Source organism: Zonotrichia leucophrys, chromosome 1A, assembly GCF_028769735.1.
Source record: "Zonotrichia leucophrys gambelii isolate GWCS_2022_RI chromosome 1A, RI_Zleu_2.0, whole genome shotgun sequence".
NCBI classification, from domain to species: Eukaryota; Metazoa; Chordata; class Aves; order Passeriformes; family Passerellidae; genus Zonotrichia; species Zonotrichia leucophrys.
In genome coordinates this window covers 57510666-57531187 of record NC_088170.1, presented here as the reverse complement: position 1 = coordinate 57531187, position 20522 = coordinate 57510666, and the positions used below count along the sequence as shown (strand labels likewise).

At 39.1% G+C, this 20522-nt stretch overlaps 1 protein-coding gene across 1 annotated transcript in view; it reads left to right on the top strand.

Annotated features, from left to right (window-relative positions):
• Positions 1–20522, top strand: part of SLC2A13 (solute carrier family 2 member 13) — a 146384-nt gene that overhangs the window by 109056 nt on the left and 16806 nt on the right. Inside the window, exon 7 of the mRNA XM_064702818.1 lies at positions 7361–7486. Coding sequence (XP_064558888.1) covers positions 7361–7486 — 126 coding nt within the window. The remainder of the gene's footprint in view (positions 1–7360; positions 7487–20522) is intronic.

Here is a 20522-nt window from a genome sequence, read left to right as displayed (position 1 = left end):
TTGCGTAGTTGAGGAATGGGAGCCTTTGTGAAGAAGGTTTAAGCAATGTTTGAAGAAAGCTAGTGTATTATAGGTGGTTGGCATATCAGGAAGGGTAAAGATTCAGGGCTGGTCTGGAGCTTTAGGGAGGACACCTAAGAATTATCTCAGTGGAATAGATGGAGCAGGAGCCTGATTTGAAAATGAGAAAGGGTTGGTCATACTTTGAATATAACTGTGATTTACATCTGTTAGAGTATCTGTGTGGTAAACTACAGAACTGCAATTAGCATCCAAGTGCTGTGATTATAAATTGTAGCTTTTTGTTATGGACACAACTAAACAGATGCATGTGTTACCTCACAGAATGTTGATAGAACTTAGCAAATACACTTCTGTTGCTTGGTCTCTTATAATAGCAGGAAAGGGCTCTTGAAGTCCAACCAGATTTTTCTAATTCTTTGTTAATTATTTTGTTTCCTATGTCCCAGATACAACAGCTGGAAGTGATATCTGCAGTTAGCACACATTTTAACTGCTTAAAGCATCCCCTATATTCTTGTTGAGTTATTGTAACCTGAATTTAGTGCTTAACTTCTGGAAGCAAGGAACCATGAGAAGTATAAAGAAAGGCTTGATTTCATGCCTTTGCAAACAGCACAAGGCCTCAGGTGCAAGCATCAGGAAGTTTTTAAACATGGGCCTGGTACCTGAGATGAGTTTATGTATAAAAATGAAGTCAGCCATTTGTCAAAAAATCCCTGAGATCCTTAGTTGTACATCTGGCCGAAAGTATCAAAATCCTAACGTGTCAACAGAGCTGATAAGTCCACTGCAGTATTTGTCCAAAAGTCCTTGGCTGGATTTTTTTTTTGTTGAACTCAAGGCTTTGGCTGTTTGGGTTCATGAGTTGCCCATGTCCTTGGTTTGTGCAGCTGGGCAGGCCTGGCCTCAGTAGTGATGCTCAGCTCAGCTGCCTTGGCCATTTCCTTTTGCTCCAAGCGGGAGGAAGAAACATTGTCTTGAATCTTGTAGACAGAATACAAGAACAGAAGCAGGGAAAGCTTGATTCCATCTTGTTATTGTTCTGTAGGGAGATGAAAAGGAACTGTACTGCATGCTAAAGCAGGCAGAGACTGTGCATAGCCAGCCTTGGGAGCAAAGAGTAAACTGAGAGCAGGAGGAAGGATCCACCTGGCCTAGGGTCATGCTTCCAGGGTGCCAGACAGCAAGCGGGAAATAGGAGAAAGCAGCACAGTCAAAGTGACATTCCTTCCAGCCTGCAATGCTTTGCAGCCTGTATTCTCTCTGGGTGGGGTGTGCTAATCCTCAGCAGGTGCTGCAAGACCTCCTGTCACTACATTGAGCCTTTCCTGACTGAGTCAGTTTATATTGTTCCTGCAGTTCTCATCTTCAGGAATATGAATATTTGCATCATACAGAGCAGAAGCAGTGGGTTAAAAATTGCACAACAGAGGCATTTACTCTGTGAACAAGACAGGACGTGAGCAAAATATCCTGCATGTAATATCTCAGGTTGGTAGGGACCCATAAGGATCATCAGGTCCAACTTGCATTTAGCAGTTCAATCAGATTTTCCCATAAAAATTCTTCTTCACATACTCAGGCTGATTCTGCAGCATATACTCAGTGTGAATGATAGATCTGAAAGAAGTGGAAAGAGTCTGCCCACAAAAAAAGTCAGTATTTGGGGATGTTTTGATACTCTGAGTGGCTGTTCTGCTACTCATGCAGTAGAATATAATGAAATCAGGTGCTACATTCTGTACAGCTACACAGTCCAGAGTGCATTATCAGGCTCAGTTTGCATTGCTGTAGCTGGACAATAGGACCATACAGGAACATACAATTACATTTTGTAATTGGATAACAGAGAATAGAGAGCAATGTTGAAAGTTGTTTAAAATGCGGCAAAAAATGAAAATTGATGAAAATTTTTTAATTGAGGTTCAGCTTGAAACAGTCAAAATAGTGTGAGAAAAAGAGAAATGGTACTTGCAGAGCAAAGGCACTGGGCAAAGGTCTTTTTGTGGTAAATCACTCAACAATAAGTGGCAAGGTAAAACTTGCAGCTCAAATTACAAGATTTCTGAGAATTGTAGGAGAGTCATTACTTACAAGGTCATTTTGCAACTTTAAAGTGCAAGATGTAATGATGAAACAAACATAAGTATGGAGTATTTCAAGCAGGGAGGTAAAAGTAGTTAGGAACCTTTCATCAGCATCTGGAGGGCCACTTTGTCAGGTCAGAGATTTTATTCAGTATTTTCAGAGACTGCATTAGAGCCTGGTAAACCACACTGTTAGGAAGAAAGAAAACAGTAATTTTGCTATCAAGAAAAATGTACACAGCTAGTCAATTAGTAATTCATCCACACAGTGTAAGATCTCTGTGAGAGAGGATGGCATTGTGGCCTTTGTGATCAACCTCTAACCCCAGGAGCAGTTAATTGGGCAGGCTGATCCAGAGCAGAGCATTCTGAAAGTTGCTGCTGCTCAGGCTGGCAAGAAATTGCTATCAGAGAACCTCAAAATTGGTGCTGTCAGTCTTTCTAGATATCAGTTATTGCTGTGTGGTTGGATGAAGGCGGCATGTGTTGAGTGTGTTGGCAGAATCAGGAAGGAATCACAGGGTTGAGGATGTGGTGTTTGTGAGGGCCCCAGGATGAGGTGAGAGATGAGAATTCAATTCCATGTTCTCAGAAGGCTGATTTATTATTTTATGATATTATATTATCTTAAAAATGCTATACCAGAACTATGCTAAAGAAAGAGAAAAGATATATCAGGAGGCTTAACAAGAATGATAAAGAAAGCTCATGACTGACTCCTCAGAGTCCAACACAGCTGCTGGTGATTGGTCATTAAGTAAAAACAATTCACATGTTTGGATAAACAATCTCCAGATCACATTCCAGAGCAGCAAAACGTGGAGAAGCTGAGGCTGCTCATCTTCCCAGGAGAAGAAATCCTGGTGAACGGATTTTTCAGAAAATATCACAGTAACATGGGGATATCTACTCTTCTGACAGTCTATCAGCTCCTCAGCAAACATGCTGTGATGTTTGAGCAGAAATCCCATTCCATGGCAGCTCCCCATAAACTGAGAGGTCAGGCTGCTTTGTTCTGTTGGGTTCATGGCACTGATCTGCAGAGAAGCTGGGCATTTTTGGACTTCTGGAGCCTGGTTATTGTTATTCTGCCTCATGGGCTGCAGCATCTGAAGTCCAGACACTTGCCTTGTCTGGGTTGCCTAGGAGCCCAGCTGGCAAGCAGGGAGGGAAACAGGCTCCCTGTAAAACCTTTCTGCTGTACTGCTGCCTGGTTTCATCAAAATCAAATCATCTCTCCCAGGTATTTCAATCTTGAATTGTCAGTCTTACAGACCACCAGCCTACCTGGGAATTTTGAACTGGCTTTTCACAGATGAACTTGTTTGCGAGCATTAGCTCATAAACTTAGCACAAATAGAAATATCTTAGGATAACTAGAGGAAGCATATTTCCTGTTTATGATTGGATGCAAATTGCCTTTCCTACTTAGACATCCAAGAGTACTCTCATATAGAGCCTTCAAGGCCATAACTGGTGTGGATTTGAAGAATTACTAATATTTTTTAAGATTCATCCTCTGACATATATTTATATATATATATATTGATAGGACTGATAAGGTGCTTCTGAGAACAGGAATGAGCTCTGTAGAGATAGTTTCATCTCATATATAAGTATTCATCTCATAATCATCTCATAATAAGTATTAAATTGTGCATTTCTCTTCCTGATATATTCTATATCCTATATTATTTATATCAATATGAGCATGTATATCAGAATATGTGCTCAATTTCAAATTGTTTAAATAGTTTAGCAGATAATAATGAGGCTAGAGGGAAGAAGAGCATAAACCTGAAACTACAATATATTTTATTTCTAGAGTGAACAGCCTCAGCACATGGTGTCTTTGTTTTTTAACTGCTTCTTTGAAAAAAAAATCTTCCTTGCTTATTTCATGCAGCATATTCTGTTATCATTAGAGTTAGTAACTGATAGAGGTTTCTGTATTGTGTTATGAAACAATTTTAATGTGTATATGCTGGGGTTTTGGAGGGAAAAAACACTGGTCTTCATCTTGGAAAAACCAATGGCCATCCATGTCCCTCATCAAAGACAACATAAAATTTTATATCAGTGATAAGACAGGGCACAGAAGAATGCTAAATGTTCTGAATAGCAACTGCCTGCTCTTAGTCTGCTGGGAGTTAGATTTGAAGTGGCTTTAAATCTTGTGTGTTAGATTTCTTGTATTTCCTTTGGCATAAATGAATCTCGTCTCTAAAATCAGAAGTCAGAGTATGATTGTGTGAACTCACTGTATAGGATGACAGGAAATCCTAGCCCAAACATAAAGGGTTTATAAAGAGCTGTTATTTAACTGTTCAATCTGAAAGACAAACTTTAGAAAAAAACATGGAAAAGAATAATTTTAAGTTAGTTAAATTGTTAGGAGTAGCTCTGTATAACCTCTGACATTTGGCAAAACATGAAATCCAGCAGCCTTTATTTTGTTGAATGCCAGCAGGAAGACCTGTTGGATTTGATGGTGTTAAAGGTCCTTTTCAACCTGAATTATTCTACAATATCCAATAAAGCCAGAGGATCAGCTGAACCAGCAGCCATGTAGACAGACACTGGAATCAATACTCAAATCTCTCAATTTTTTTTTCTGGATGGGAGTAGGAATAAATAAGATATCTTGTGTTTCCCACTTGACTAGTTGACTGCTACCAGCACTACATGAGGTTGTGTGGAGTTACCCTGCAGGATGGAACAGACAGTGCAAATTCAGCTCTGCTGTTCATCTCTGCATTGATTCTTGTGCAGAACCTGAGGGAACCAGGAGGTCTCCAGTCCCTGTCCTCTGCTGGTAACACCATAAAGATGACACTAATCACTGTGTCTTGTTAGAAATTCATGTTGCTTGCAGGCACTTTGATAACATCATTTCAGTGGAAAATGTTCTATAGTTTGAAAATCATATGTTAGAATCCTGTTTGATATCATGAGATTCTTTTCAATATAAGAAAATATTGTAATTTTATAAATTTTTTGGATTATTATTGCATACTTGAATACATTTGTGATTTATAAAAATGTTTTAATTCACTTGCAGTCTCCTGTTCCTGTAAACTCTTTTGATTACTGCTCATTGATGTACAAATATCAATGTAACAAAATGCAACTAAATCTCACTACTGTAATAGTAGTATTGGCCTTTCCTTTGAAAATTCCTAATTGCAGAATTACAATTTTCTCATTTATCTTTGCAAGAGAAGAAATGTTTACTACAGTTAGATAAAATTGACTTTTATCTGAAAGTTTTGTTTCATCTCCAATGCAAAAATATTTTCTGCAGTCTTTATCTCAATTAAGAGCAGATTTAATGCAGCTTTCCTAATTAAAAAACCTCAAACTGTTTAGACTGGAATTTGACCAATCAGTTAAGCAGAGGAAAGTGTGTTTAAAATAGATTTATATTCTAAATGTAGATAACGTAGAAATTCAGCAGTAATTTAATAATTTACTAAGAGCACACTTTTCTGAAAATTGGGAGAAATAAGAAAATTTTCTTAACACAGCCCTTTTTTTGCCATCTGCCATGTGAGTTGACCTTATAATTCTTTTAGAAACATTATAATACAAGGAGTTTGAATAACTAGATTTTAAGCATATACTTTCAGACTTTTTATATCCATTTAATCTGCTTTGCTGTTTTAGTTTCTTGACACTTTGTTATACAGTTATTTCTACTGTTTCTCATAATGCTTAAGTAGTTTAAGCAAGATATTCCTTAATTCACAAATTCCCTCTTGTGTTAAAGAAAAGATACACACTCAGAAAATATTTCCTTGATTTTGTTGTTCCAGGAATGTATGTTAAAGCTACTTTGGTCACCTTAATTATATGTTTACAGATGTTGCATTTCAAAGTTGAATTTTATTTTCAAGTTTCCAGGGTCACTCTATGTTTTACAGTACCTAATTTTTTCTAATTTTTACTGGCTAAAGTTATCCTTTGGATATTCAGGGGCTTTACTGGTGCAAATGTGTGTCTGAATCTAAAATGCCTTCCATGCCTTCTATGTAGTTTAATCACAGGAGCAATGAGTGTTTGCAGGGCTTTGTGCCTGCAGCTTTCAGGTAACTTGCGCTGCATGGGGAGCTTTGAATGCCATTGTAGCTCACATACCTACATCCCCATCAGTCAGATTTTATGTAGCTCACATACCTACATCCCCATCAGTCCCATTTTAGAGAGAGATTTTGGACTGGCTCCTCGGTGAAGTGTCTGTGGGGGTTTTGGTGCCTAGGCTGCCAGAAGAGTCAAGTGGGGATGTGGTCAGTGCAGCCAGGGGTATCTAGAGAACAGTTTTGCTGTCTCAACCCTTGAGCAACTAACAGAATGGCATTGGGGAAACTTTGCCTGAACGTTAGCATCTCCTGCTTATTGAGACTCCCAATGAAATCAGAGACATCTCTACAGAGCTGGCAAGTGTGATGCATGGGGATAACCTGCAAGAGCCCTGCACACTCTGCAGTGGCAGGTAGATGGGATATTTTTGGGCACTGGATACCTGTATATGAATTGTCTCCACTGACATAATGACTCCTTCCATCAAATGTTGTGGAAATTCAGGTGTTGAGTTTGCACACAGAGACAGACACGTGGTATTGTGATCTCTGACTGACTCAGATCCATGGATGCCCAAATTCCAGTTTGGTTATTAGGTATGATGTCTGACAGGACAAGGGGGAATGACTTCAAACTGAAATAGAGTGTTTAGATAGACATTAGGAAGAAATCCTTTTATTGTGAGGGTGGTAAGTCACTGAAGCAGTTGCGCAGAGAACTTTTGGATGACTCATCCAAAGAACTGTTTAAGGCCGGGTTGGATCAGGCTCTGAGCAACCTGATCTAGTAAAAGATGTCCCAGCCCATGGCAGTGGACATTGGAACTTGATGATCTGTAAGGTCCCTTCCATCTCAAACCATTCCATGATTCTATGATGATCCTTTTTCTTCAACTCCAATCTGTCATTTTTCAATTTAAATTTATTCTATGAATGAATTCTCCTACAACCTGATCAGATATCACAGGGTAGATGCAGATGGACTACCAAAATGTGTTACAGAAGAGGTAGAAAGCAATATGTGATACTTTTTGGAGAAACTTATTGGTCTTGTCTCCAACCCTGACAACTTAGCTATGTGCATTCCAAGACTTATTGGGAGATGCTGTTGGTTTTGACACCCACAAATGAATGATGTATTGCTTAAGTATTTATGTTTTTCTCTTTCAGTTACTGCAATGGATGTATGTTAGATCCAGACTGTGGTCTCTGCTACAAATTGAATAAATCAAGTGTTGTTGAGTCCTCATGCATTCCTGTTGATAAACACTCTACAATGAAGGCAGCTTGGGGCAGGTATGTCACTTGTCAGGATTTTTTAGCCTTGTGCTCTACAGAGAGTGTATTTTATGCTATTGAGAACCATTTTTTTTTACAGAAAGTGTTAAATTCTTAAGATGTTCAGGAAGAAGAAAATAACTTGGCATTGTCAAAAATAGGTTATTACTTCCTAACAATAAATTAAATTGACCCTGATGTGTGCAGCCCTTTTGGTGTAGTCTGTCACTTAGGAAGCATGGCAAAAATACTCTAGAAGTGAGGAAAATTACCTTTCCTTAATGTTTTTCATTCATTTGAAGTGGCACATTCCCTAATTATATACTTAAAGCCCTCTGAATGAATTTTCTTTTAAACTGCATTAATTAAACCACACTTTTAATATTGGCCTACCAAAGAAACAATTAGCTCAGCTAAATAAATAAAATTAGCAAAATCTGAAAAGTTAAAATTGTCAAAAGCATGGGGTTTGGCCACAGATTTCTGTGGTTCTGTGCCTGAAAGGGGTGTCATGCCATATGTTGCACTTGAGTGTAAAAACGTGTGCAAAATACATCACACCTCTTTTTTATGCAGCACAAAACTTCCTGTGAAGTCACAGCAACCTTCAGGTTTTCTGAAGTACTGACTATTCCTAAGGAAAGCTTTGTGAGGTGGAACATTGTCTTGTAGAGGCTTTATAAATACTTAAGTAATGAGCAGGGCTTGGATTGGGGTTTAGAATGGTTCAGGGGCACAAGGGAATTATGTAATTACTTCTGAGAAAACCACCTCGACAGAATTCATCTCAGCCACCCACACACCATGAACATACTTAGGGAATAGGCAAAGGTTTGTGTGTGATTTGGGCCTCTTCTTTTTTATTAACTTTCATACATATTCCTCAGAATTTAAGCCAAACTGTCTCAAAGGCACTGAGTCATATTGGACAGAGGTGAAAAAGTATGAAAAAAAAGTCTACTTATTGTAGAATCATTAATTTAAAATTACTCTAAAATTGCCCTCATTTTGATTTCAGTACCATTAGGCCTAGTAATTAATTCCAAGTGCAGAAAAGAGAAGCTTATATTTTTTGTAATCGTAATTTAAAAGCATTAAAAATTGGGGTTATTACTGTTAATAAATAACTGTGAAAACTACAAAATTTCATCTGACCTGCTTGTTCTGTGACTAACTTCAATGTCACATTATGGAATATACCTTGCATATTGCTGATACCCTGATGTGATCTGCAGCATGTGGATTCTCATATTTGTAAGGTAGATGATGTCTCTTTATATTCCAAGTCAACATTCATTTCCTATGTGCTGTAGTTTTCAGTAGCCTGTCTGTAATTAGCAGAATCACACTAGAAGGCAGAAAGACATACATGCAAACAAAAAATTGTTATGAGTAGTTGATAGATAAAACTAAACTTTATTTCATTAGCCAGTGCTATTTTTTAGCACAGTAAATGTGGGCATAAGCAACTATTTCATATTCATGATTCAGTCTCATGTAGACTCTTTGCTTTACTGCCTGTTGGAGCAAATTAGGGGAGAATAAATATTTCCTTTTCATATTGCAAAATACAGTCTTTCCATGTGCCAGAATTCCATACCATGAGGACCCTGCTTAAAATCCTTCAAAAGGAAATGAAACAATTATATATATGTTATACTGGTAGTCACCACTATGAAAGTCCTGCCTAAAGATGGAAAGCCAATAAAATATCAACATTTCTTTTTTTTTAATATTCCTCACCATTTCTAGTGTTTATTTCATTAATTTCTGTCTTGCCTTAGTTTTCAAAAAGCTGATCCTTCAAGCTGTGCAATGTCAGGTGGTGTCTTCTGTGCCTTCCAAGCCCTGTGGAGGAGGGAAGCATTTTGCCGTCTTTTCCTTCTGCTCCTTCTCTTCACAGACAGGTGTATTTCTGCTTGCTGGCCATGGGGAATCGCCATAGAGTTTTGGGGATCACATTCTCATACCACCCCCCTGCTCCATTTGCTCAAATCCTGAGTCTGCTTTACAGCAAAATCAGTCCCACAAAGCCATAGGGTTTCCCTGCCAAGGGAAGATTGCTGCAGGGAAAACAGCACAGTTCCATCTCCAACTGAGTCTCAGAGCAGCCAGAGGCATCTGTATCTCCCTGGCAGCACAGGGAGAACAATGCCTGAGACAAACTACAGCACTGGGGAAGGAAATTGCAGCCCTTTCTTTCACAAAGTTGCTTTGTCACAAGCTAGACACACAGGGGCTATTACTTAAAAAATATACATGGCATTATGGTGATCAGAAAGTAATATAATAATTGGAGAGATGATTTTGTGGGCTGTGGACAGCTGATAGCTGTAATTATCAGCAGCCTCTTTTGTAACTCCTGTGTGTCCTGATGGCTTCATGCATCCGGTGTTAGATGAATGAGTTTAAATGGCTTAAAGCCTCCAGGGTTACCCTTGGCACATGGAAAATCTATTTTGCCATTAATTTTGCTCAGGAGAGAAGAAATTTGTTTCTCAGCTATTTGTTTGGGACTTGTTGGACCTCAGATGTCTGAGCATTAGCAGAAACAGCAGCTCTCATGATGTTGATGGAGGAGTTAGAGAAGCAGCTTCTCCTGGACTCGGGCTGACAGTGCCATGCAGAGCATTTTGCTGCTGCTGTGATCACGTCTTGTTTATGATTTTCGTGCTGGAAAGCTGGGAGCTGCAGCCATCTGAACCCCAACTGTCCTGACATTTACTCAGGGGCTTATCTATTCCTGATGTGCAACCTACCACCAAGGTGAGAGGTGCTCAGAAGCACTAACAGAGAAGGCCTTGTCATGTATTTTTAAAGCTCTCTGCAGCCATGCAGACAGACATAGAAAACTTCTGTTTATGTATTTATAGCTTTGCACTGTTTTTCACTGTTGGTCCCAAGGTACTTTGATAGCTGTAGTGGGCAATGCTTTGACTGTTACTATAAAATACTGTAATTTTATTTCCAAGGCATTTCCCCAATGCCAGCCAGGTGTACTGGATACCACCTCCATTGTTAATTGCATTTATTTGGTTATGATATGTTCTACATTGTGAAGTTCTGGGGAGGGGAGGGAAGAGAGCAGAGATTTCAGTCTCCTGTGGCTGCCAGCAAGGCTGTTTATGTTGCTGTGGTTGTCATAGAAACCCAGGGAGACAATTAAAGCATCCACATATTTTTCAAGAAGAATATAGCGTTTGGGCTCTGTTGGATGTTGGGAACTCAGTGGCTGGCAGTGGCCCTGGGGAGGACAGAGACTGTGCAGGAATAAATCTGACCGAGCCCAAGTCACAGCTTAAGCAGCATGGGGGGTGTGCCTGTAAGATCATGCATGTACTTCAAGCAGCAGAGATGTATTTTTATTATTTAATCAGTTACATAAGCCTGACTGGTATTAGAATAACACAGGGAAAAGTGTCTTGCCCAGGGCACCAGCACAGGCAGGTGCTTTGCCGCCCTTGGTATTTCTGAACCAGTTAACAAAATAGCTGTTGACATGCAAATCTTCTGCCTCAGGCTCTGCCCAGGGACACATAAAGGATGGTTCCAAGACAGTGAGCAAGAATATTCTTAAATTATTTACTTTGTAGTAAAAGAAGAAGAGCTGTATCTTTTCTTTCAGTGTGGTCTCACAGTTCTGCATTGGGACTCTGTTTTCCAAGATTTAGGGAAGTTTTGCACATAGCAGTAGCTCAGAAAGCCTTGCAGTTCTGTTCTTCATGACCACTGAATTATGAAATCCCCATGAACTCAATAAAAAGCATTAGCTCACTTGTACAGATGGGGTTGCAATGAGAAGGGTCCCATATGAAACTCAGGTGGCACAGGAGGGGTCATGGGCAGAGTCCCTCTCTCAGCCAGGACAAGATGTAGAGGTGATTGCTTCCAGGGCTGTGCTTTCTGAACACAACCCAAAATCCAGGGGTTTTCCCCAAAACTACAGTTACTCCCACAATACTCAGAGAAATTTCTCTCTTGCAATTTCTCTTTGTGTAATTGCAATCAATACTCCTAAAGGTCAGCCAAGAATGGAAAACTTTAAATTGCATTACTACCCTTACAGCTGAAAGAATAACTGCAAGGGAAGGAGGTACTTACAGTGCCTTGATGTGACATTAACCTTGACATGAGTATGTTGTCAAGACGACAGCAGGCCCACAACTGAGCTGAAACGCTCTCATGAGCAACTCTGAGCAATCTTCCTCTGGAGAGAACGATGTTGATTTTATACAGTAAACAATTATGAAGAAATAATAACATCATCCTCTGATCAGAGACAAGCCTAGAGCCATCCTGTCCACACAATTAGCTGGCAGGTCTCCACAGCCCCCAGAGGAGAATGATTGGGAACAGAAATCTATAAAGAGACAGGAGCTGAGTGATTTGCTGTTTTCAGCCATTTTTATTAACTTTGTTAGAGGAACATCTCTGTGCCAGGGGAGTTTAATGCTTCATGGAGAATCCTGCTTTTCTCAACATAAAGAAGCATTCTCCTCTCTAAGGGCAGCCACTGCAAAGGCAAGAGAGCAGAAGAGCTCTGTCTTTGGGAAGCTCTGTTTTCCTTTAGCCAGTGCTCTCCTGAGCATCTTCCTTCCATGTAAAATTAATGGCATGTTTACAGATGCTCAGTAATGCTGTTATGTTTCACTGTGTGCCTGTTGCTCATATCTGCCAGTTTGCTGAGGGGTTTAAATGTGTCTTGGACACATTTAAAAAACCTGTTTGGGGGAAAAGTGGGTTTGAATTGCCTGTGCAGTGAGAGCAAGCAGGTCAGGCAGGCAGTCAAACCCTCTTTCCCAGCTTCAGGAGTGTGCCTAATGACCTTGGCATTCAAGCCTGGATGCTAACTAGATTCCGCTGGTTAGAAAAAATAAATTCATGGGAGTTCATTAGCTGGATTCTCAGACAACAGATTGGGTTATGTCCAACAAGGGACATGCCAGTGTCTGTCACAGCCTCGAGAGTGTTCTGGGGAGCTTTACATTCATGCAGCACTTCCTGTTGTCTAATGCATAGCAGATGAGACTCTTAAAATCATTAGAATACTTTTTCTTGGTAAGAACATTAGATTTTTCTAAAAATACCATGTTACGTTTCCCCCTTGTAGATAAAGACAGACATGTAAGTTCATTTCACTTGTTTTGCATCATCATATACATTTGTAAAAGTTCCTGTGACTGCTTTACTAATGTAAAAAAATGGATGTGCAAATTTACACATTTGAAGACTGATAATCTGTTTTCAGTATGTCATGGGAAGCAGCATTGCAGACCTTTGCTGGTACAGAAAGATTAGACCCAGAGCATTCTTTCAGGAATTAAGTATTCTGCTGTCCATGGGTACACATGGCTTGTTTTGTCATACAGAAAATATTGCTAGAAGATTTTATTGCTGAAATGATTATTTGAAGCCTTTCTACAAGGGTCTGCATTGAAAATTTATGCTTAACTCAGCAGTATTTAGAAGATAAACTTTCTCTTACCAAGTAGTCAGATCAATGGATGAAGATTATACATAGGATTATGGTTCTCATATTTACCATGTAAAAAACAATAGTAGAGGGAGTAAAGGATTCCGGAAAGTAGCAGGATCAAGAGAATATTCACATCTGCATGTATGTTGGCAGCACTCAGGAGAGTTGGGATTATAACTAGCAGTCTTAGAGAAATCTCTTGATATGGTAAATGTTGGCTAAATTGAAATATTCATAACTTCAGTAGGAACCAGAATATAAAACGCCCCCTCTCTGCCTCAGTATTGTTCAGAAAAGAAAATCAAGATAGATGCAGGACTGTATTCGGAATATCTTCCCCAGTGCTAGTAAGTATGAAAACCTGGAGCAGCTGTGTGCCAGGGTGCAATCCTGTTTGTCCTGTTGGATTTGGAGAATGTACTTCAGCACAATAATATCTAATATATATTAGTGAGTTGTGTGAAAACAGAAATTAAAAGAAGATCTGAAAGTGATTACAGTCTTTGTCAGCCAAACTCCAAGGCACGAGGTCTTTCCTGGGAGGAGGTTATCAGACATGTAATCACAGTCTAATGGTTGCGTGTACCAGTGTGATTTGTAAAAGGGATGTGGAAGAGGAACTTGAGAAATCTCATAGGCGTATTTTGTAGCCATTTCTGCTATCTGGTAAGAGCAAAGGGGAAGAATAGAAGAATAAATTAATATAGAATACTGTGTCCTTAATCCTTGATGAGCCTGTCTTATTGGTGATGCAGGAGTAGGTAGTAAAATAAGTGGAATTTTAATGTTCAGATCCTTTCAGCCACTCTTCCTGCTCAAATCTTTAAGACATCACACTTTAAAATTATTTTAAAAGGAAATTATTTCATGCTGGAGCTGAAAACCATAATAAGCTCCTTTAAAGCATATATAAAGATGGTGGAATCTATATATGTGCTGAAATACTGTAAGGGTGTAATTACTTAATTGAGGGTGGAATTTTATTGTAACTTTAATAGAAGATAATCTTGTCTTTTTTTTTGACTGATTAACTTACTAAAGAGGGAAGTCATTTTTTTAGCTATTGTTACAACATAATTATATTTTAATTTAATGCCTGTACAAATAAAGTACTTTGTATATTGTAGCTGCATTTTAGGTCGAAAATAGTGACCAGAGCAACACAATAATCTAAACTGAAACTGTTTACATTTCTTTCAGATAATTGCTTAGGAATTACTATTAATAGCTCTAGCATGATATTTCTACTCAACCAGTGGCAAATTCTGGATGTTTGAAAAGCCCTGTTATGAAGTGAATGTGTTCTGAATGGGAAATGTTTAGTTTTTATACTGAAGACAGAATTTATTTGTTGGAGACACCGAGCACAAAATAGGATTTTAAAGCAGGGCTGGTTAGTTTGAAACACTGTCTGTACATTTGTTCTTTACCCATTCCTTTTTATTGCACTTTGCTGCTAAACCTGCCTCTGGATCTTACTCCAGGTTATTGGTTAAAAGGCATTCTGGTGGGGGATGCCAACTGCGATTTGGGTTACTTGGTACAACTACTTCAGATGCAAGCATTGAGGTAATTGGAATATAAAAACAAAAGTGGCCCTCGAGCTAAAACATTATCTATCAAATGCTGCTGCCTGGAAAAAATTGCATTATTTAAATAAAAAAATATTTGAGTCAGTGTTTTTCATTTTAAAAGTGGTCCAAAGAAGAAGATATAGGGTGTTCAAAATTTAAATATACATCTGCTTAAGAAGCAAGCCTTCAGTTTTTTTCATTCATTCTCTGGCCAGCTGAAGGGGAGCTAAAAGGAAAATACTCTTGTTCCCTGTTTAAAAAGCATGTTTGCTCCTGGCTGACAAAGGAGATGGGAAAGGAAAGGAGAAAAAATTGCCAGTGTGTACGAGAGAATTGTCAGTCTCCCATCAGTGTGCTTGGAGTGTGAGGATAATTCCTGCAGCTTTTCTCTCTCCCTTATGAAATGTACATTAGAGAGTCTTTTACTGCCCACAGGAGCTGCTGCTAATTGGCTTTTCCAGCTGCTCATCCTGCTAGGGACAGACAGACAGAGCTGTCCGTGTGTCCCTGCTGGGGCCGTGCTGAGCAGGGCAGAGCTCAGCCCTGCTCTGCCCATCCCAGAGGGGCACAGAGGGAGCTGCTGCTGCCACCGATGGCATTTCCCCTCCTGCCTTGGAGCCCAGGAAAGGGAACTGGCTCATGTTTGGGAGCATGTGGATTTTTTATCTGAGAGAATTTCCAATAGCTGTTTTTCACATTTATTTGCTTATTGACTCTGAAGTTTGAATTTATAGAAAAATAATTTGTGAAGACTGTCTCAGTAGATTCCTTTAGGCTTTTACACTGTGAGATGGATTTACTAAAATTAAGTTTTCTCTGTTTGGAGGGTGGAAAATATTTTGGAAAGACCCATGTGGTAGAGGATTATTACTGATAAAGACCATTCAACAGAGCCAAATCCAAACCTCCATACAGCAGCTTATACCTTTAACAGCATCCCTAATCCACATCTTACATACCTTTGTTCCATACTAATTCTTCAATAATCACAACATAGGATTCAGTAAAATTTTTGTATCTTCCCTTCTTAAAAGAATTAAGTTTTTAGAGGTTTTTGTTTGTTTGTTTGTTTTTGCTTTTGAGGGAAAATAAATCAACACATTTCTGCAGTAGGGCTGCTGAATAACTCAACATGTTTGATTAGTGTAAGTCATAGAAATGACTGCATGTGCTGTTTGCATGTGTGGTTCATTTCCTTTGAATGGAGGCAGTAACATCAATCCCTCCTGGCACAAGATGAACTGGAATTATTGATTCCTTTGATTTAAAGTTGTGACCTTACTTTAACTCAGCTCTTTGGTTGGTACAGGCTAGGAGGTGGCAGGTCTTACTTCTCAAGAGCAGCACTTTGAGCATTTCTTCCTCTTTGCAGGATGCACAGAATTCCTTTTGTCCTGCAGCTTTCCACAGCTGTCAATTAGCTTTGCAGAGATAATAGTAAGTTTGAGGTTCTGCATGGTTATTGAGTTCTTCAGACCTGTGATTCAGGTGGGGTGTGTTCCCATTTAGCACATTTTCTTGGAAAAATAGCTATTGTTAAAAAGCACTTATGTCAAACTCTTTTTAGATGTCAGAGGCCATGAAAGATAGATGATTGCTTTGATTTCTGCCAAGTTCTTCAACAGTCACATCCCAGACAGTTGAATTGCATATAACAATTAAGACTTTGGTACCCAAACTTCATAAATTTCATAAACCAGAGATAATGAAACCACTTACCATATATATATTTTATAAAATTCATTAGATTAGGCATGGGTATTCCACCTGTGTGCACAAGTCAAGGCAGAGCAGCACTCTATGTTAAGTGCTCGCTCTCAAAATCAGGCATGAAATAATTATCTCGTTTTAAGTGTTCTTAGAGCCTTAGGGCTCCATTTTCAGTTACAACATTAATGATTTGCAGTGAATTTTAGGGCTGACAGCAGAGGAATCTTCTTTGGAGAGCTCTGTTGGGTGATTTAATTCAGAGCCTCCGTGGTACAGCAGGGATGGGTGGGGATGCAGTGCTTCATTCCCCTTCTGCAACAGATTTCTCTGAGCTCTTTAGGGCAGAGCTATTGCCACCTACTGGAATCGGGGAAAAGCTCTGCTTAAGAAATAATGTTCCATCATCTATTTAAAACAGTGAATGCAATATCTCAAGTATTGTCTGGTTAGATTTCAGTTGTGATGGCAAACACTTACTAGCAGTAGTGGAAATGTAATGTTTGTGTGTAAATTGCTGTTACAGAAAATGAGTGTCACAGTTCAGTACTCAGATGGAAGGTTGTGGTCATCAAAATGTTATTGTTAGAACTGTTGAAATATAAACTTTATATGTATGTCAATAACTAGAAATTAAACAGAGCAGGGACGTGCTAAAAAGACATGCTAATGCATGTAATATTGATCTGTATTTTAAACTCCTTGTCCTTATGTGGTATTTTGTCTCAAATTCAAGAAGAAAAGCAAATTTAGAAAGTCTCCCCCCTCCTTTCCTTTTGTTTCAGTAAAAATTTCCATAGGATTGATACTTTATTCTCTCTTCAGCTCCCATTGAAATATGAGGTTAACTGAGGTTCTAAGGTATTAAAGCACTATGGAAAATTCTTCCTGCACTGTGCTGCTTTGGCTGGGAGGTACAGGGTCTGCTGCCTGGAATAAGCAATAAATTATCTGTAAGCCTCAGCAGTGTGCCTGAGACACAGAGCAGACCCAGGTTGTGCTGGAATTGTGTCACTGTGTCCCATCTGTGGTTTGAGTTTGGGGTTTGGATGGGATTTGCTTTGTTTTTTTCAATTGAACTATAAAATCTTCCCATACCTTGCTAACTTTACGTACCAGGTTTCAACATGAAAGTACAGGTTTTACGGTGCCTCTGTATGTCTAAAACTTTGGGGTAGTTAAAACAATCCATATTTTTCTCTTTATTGTTTCCTAAAGTGTTTGGAAGCATTCAGAAAAGAAAAAAAATTGTAATATAGAATCTATTTCATTTGGAAGGTGAATTTTTCTGAGCTACCTTGATTACAGTTACAGCAACCACCTTGATTTCTTTGGTCTTTGATTACCACAGTCTTGGAAATGCTTTTGACAATTGTAACTCAAGGGATGCTTTTGACATTATGACATTCCCTTGACACTACCACTGGCACATGGTGGACAGCACAAGCATCAATAAAGGTTACTTTAATTTATAAGAATAGGAAGTCTGGATGGAATTTGTTTAAATCAACTTCAGATGTCTAAAATTGTAACCTTGAGCTGTCTTGTAGTTCCTTGACTAATGGAATAGAAAATATTCCCTTTTTCCTTTGCAGCTGGTCTTTACCTGTGTTTTAGAGAATAGACTTTCTTATGCCAGGCCAGCAGCTCTTGCATGCTGGTCTGTTAATATTTGTTCAGTTAACATTAAAATGTTGATACTTATTATTATTGAGCCCCACACTTAGCCCTTCCCACCAAGTATTCATTGGAGCTATCTGTCTTTATTCAGCATTCAAAAGAGGCAACACCTGGGAGGACTGATATTTCTGCAGTGATTAGGCAGCTGGTTGATATTTCTGTTATAGCCAAAAGAACTTTGGAAATTATATTTATTAAGAAAATGAAATGTAAAGTCAGGTGAAATAACAAATGAGATTAAACATCAGGTGGATATTTTTTTTATGGTAAGCCTGCATGAAATTCCAAAGTGCTGCATTTGATATCATGATCTTCAGACCAGTTTGTTTCAGTTATTTTATTATTGTGTGTCCATGCTGCAATCAGAGAGACTAAATGCTTTTAAATCTGGAAAGAAGAGCTAGAAGTTCTTCTATTTCCCCAGTTCTGTCAGTAGTTTGGTTGCAGTCTGGTGCTCCATCCATAAGCTCTCCAAGATGTCAGAGCAGGGATGACCCAGAACTCCCACCAAAGCACAGGAGCAGCAGAGCAGCTGCAGCTCAGGGGGACACCAGGAGCACTGAGGTGCAGAGAGGGGTCTGCACACAAGTGAGATTCTCACTGAGCCAGTCTGTCGTGGATCTTAATGCCAGTCTGTCTTTAACAAAATGTACTTGAATCTCCTACATTTATAAGCAATTTTGTCCTGAAAGAGCTCCAAAAGAATGAAGCCTGCCTGCCTGTAGGCAGGAATAGAGTGACTAAATCTGTCTGGATTTTGCTAGAAAGCCTCAGGCAGCACAAGTTAGCTCTGGCAGCCCCCAAGGTGACTGATGGACTCTTCCCTGTTCGTGCTTATCTCTGAAATTCACCAAGGGTTTGCCTTTCAGAAGAAATGGCCAAATCATTAATGAGCACTCCCTCCTTTCAGAGAAGCAGGGGAAGCTGGCAGTGACTGGATGAAGCCAGACTGGATGTGCGTGCTCACTGCTGAAATGGATTGTTCCAAAAGGGAACTATTTCTGTATAACCACAGAAAAGCCACTAAACAATCTTTAAAGCCCATTCTGGGGTCACAGGGAGTCCACAAGTGTTTCTCAACCATGATGGCTGCCAAGAGGGAAATAATAGCTCATTCTGTTTCCAGAATGTCCCTGTGATACATTTTTGCTGCTTGTCATGCAGAGACAGCTTTGTGCTTATATTTTAAATCTGTGAAATGGCATCTACTCCACAAGCAGTTAAATATTCCCAGATGTCATTTCTTACAAGAGTATGCCATGTGTCTGTGCCCTTACTGTGGCATGAGATGTTTTCTTTTCAGTTTGTACTTGATTGCAGTGAACACAATTTAATGGAGCTTTTGTGGCAGCCACCAAGGTGGTGGGAGCAGGAATTCTCATGTCCCACTGGCCACTCTGTGTGCAAGGGGGCCACAGCCCCATCACACACATCACATCTCCATCCAGACCTGCACATGAGTATAAAAGTGTTGTAGGACACAAATTGTGGGTCTTTACCAGATCATGGAGTTTTTTCCACTCCATCTGGTAGAATGCAGTGGCTTTCTTATCTTTTTTTTTATATTACTTTCATACTAAAGTACCTATTGATCATAGCAAAGGCTTCAAAATGTTGGGTACTATCACTTCCATCATATTTAATCAAATTTCTAAACATTCTTTGTTGATCTGCACCTCTGGGAAGTTCTTCAAGAATTGATAATACCTGAAAGAAAGAAAAAGTGGGAACTGCAGCATTTAACTGGAGTCTTTCAGTAGGAGAATTAGGACTGAACTAAGCTGTTTCTTTATCTCATAATGGATCTTTCATATTTTGAGGATTGGCTGAGAGTTTTTAAAAACAGCACTGGAATCTGGGAGGCTTCATGACTTACTGAGGGCACTCTGCTGGAGCCCACCTTTTATAAAGCATTTATAAAGTTTGGGTTCTCATGCACATCATTAGTTTGGAAGCCACAAGAAATAGTAGAACTTGTCTTGAAAGAGAATAAAAGATTTAGGGTTAGTAAGGTTGTTCAAGGACATGAACAATTAAAAGTTTTGTGATGAGAGGCGAGATCCCAGTGGACCACTGGGCACATTTTCTTGTAGAGCCACAAACCTTAGCAACAGGAAATGCTGAAGGGACAAATATAAGATGTATTTGCATACTAAGAATATTTCAGTAAGAACTGTCAGACAGTTTAGTGGTTGTGAAACACTGTGATTAATTTTAATTTTTTGAATCAGTGTATTCTACATATGAAAAACCAGGAAAAGTTACTGAAGATTTCAGTCTTTAAAGTACACAGATGTAAGTTTTCTGTAAACCATTGGAGAGTGTCCTTGACAGGGGGAAAAGGGCAGAAATCTTACATTACCTGCTGTTGCCTTCTGAGCCTTACCTGAAATGGTTCACTCTTCTATTGTTGCTTTTTCATAGGCTTTATTATTTTAGCTTGTAAATACACAGAATTATGTTTCAAGTTGCAAAAAATATATTCCTGTGTCTTCTCATGAAGACACTGTGACCTGATATCTGGTGATTGAAGTAGCTGAAACGATCACAGGCAGAAATGCATGAAGGACAGTGGCATTCAGCTAAGATGCTTATGCTCAAAACTAATTAAGTTTTT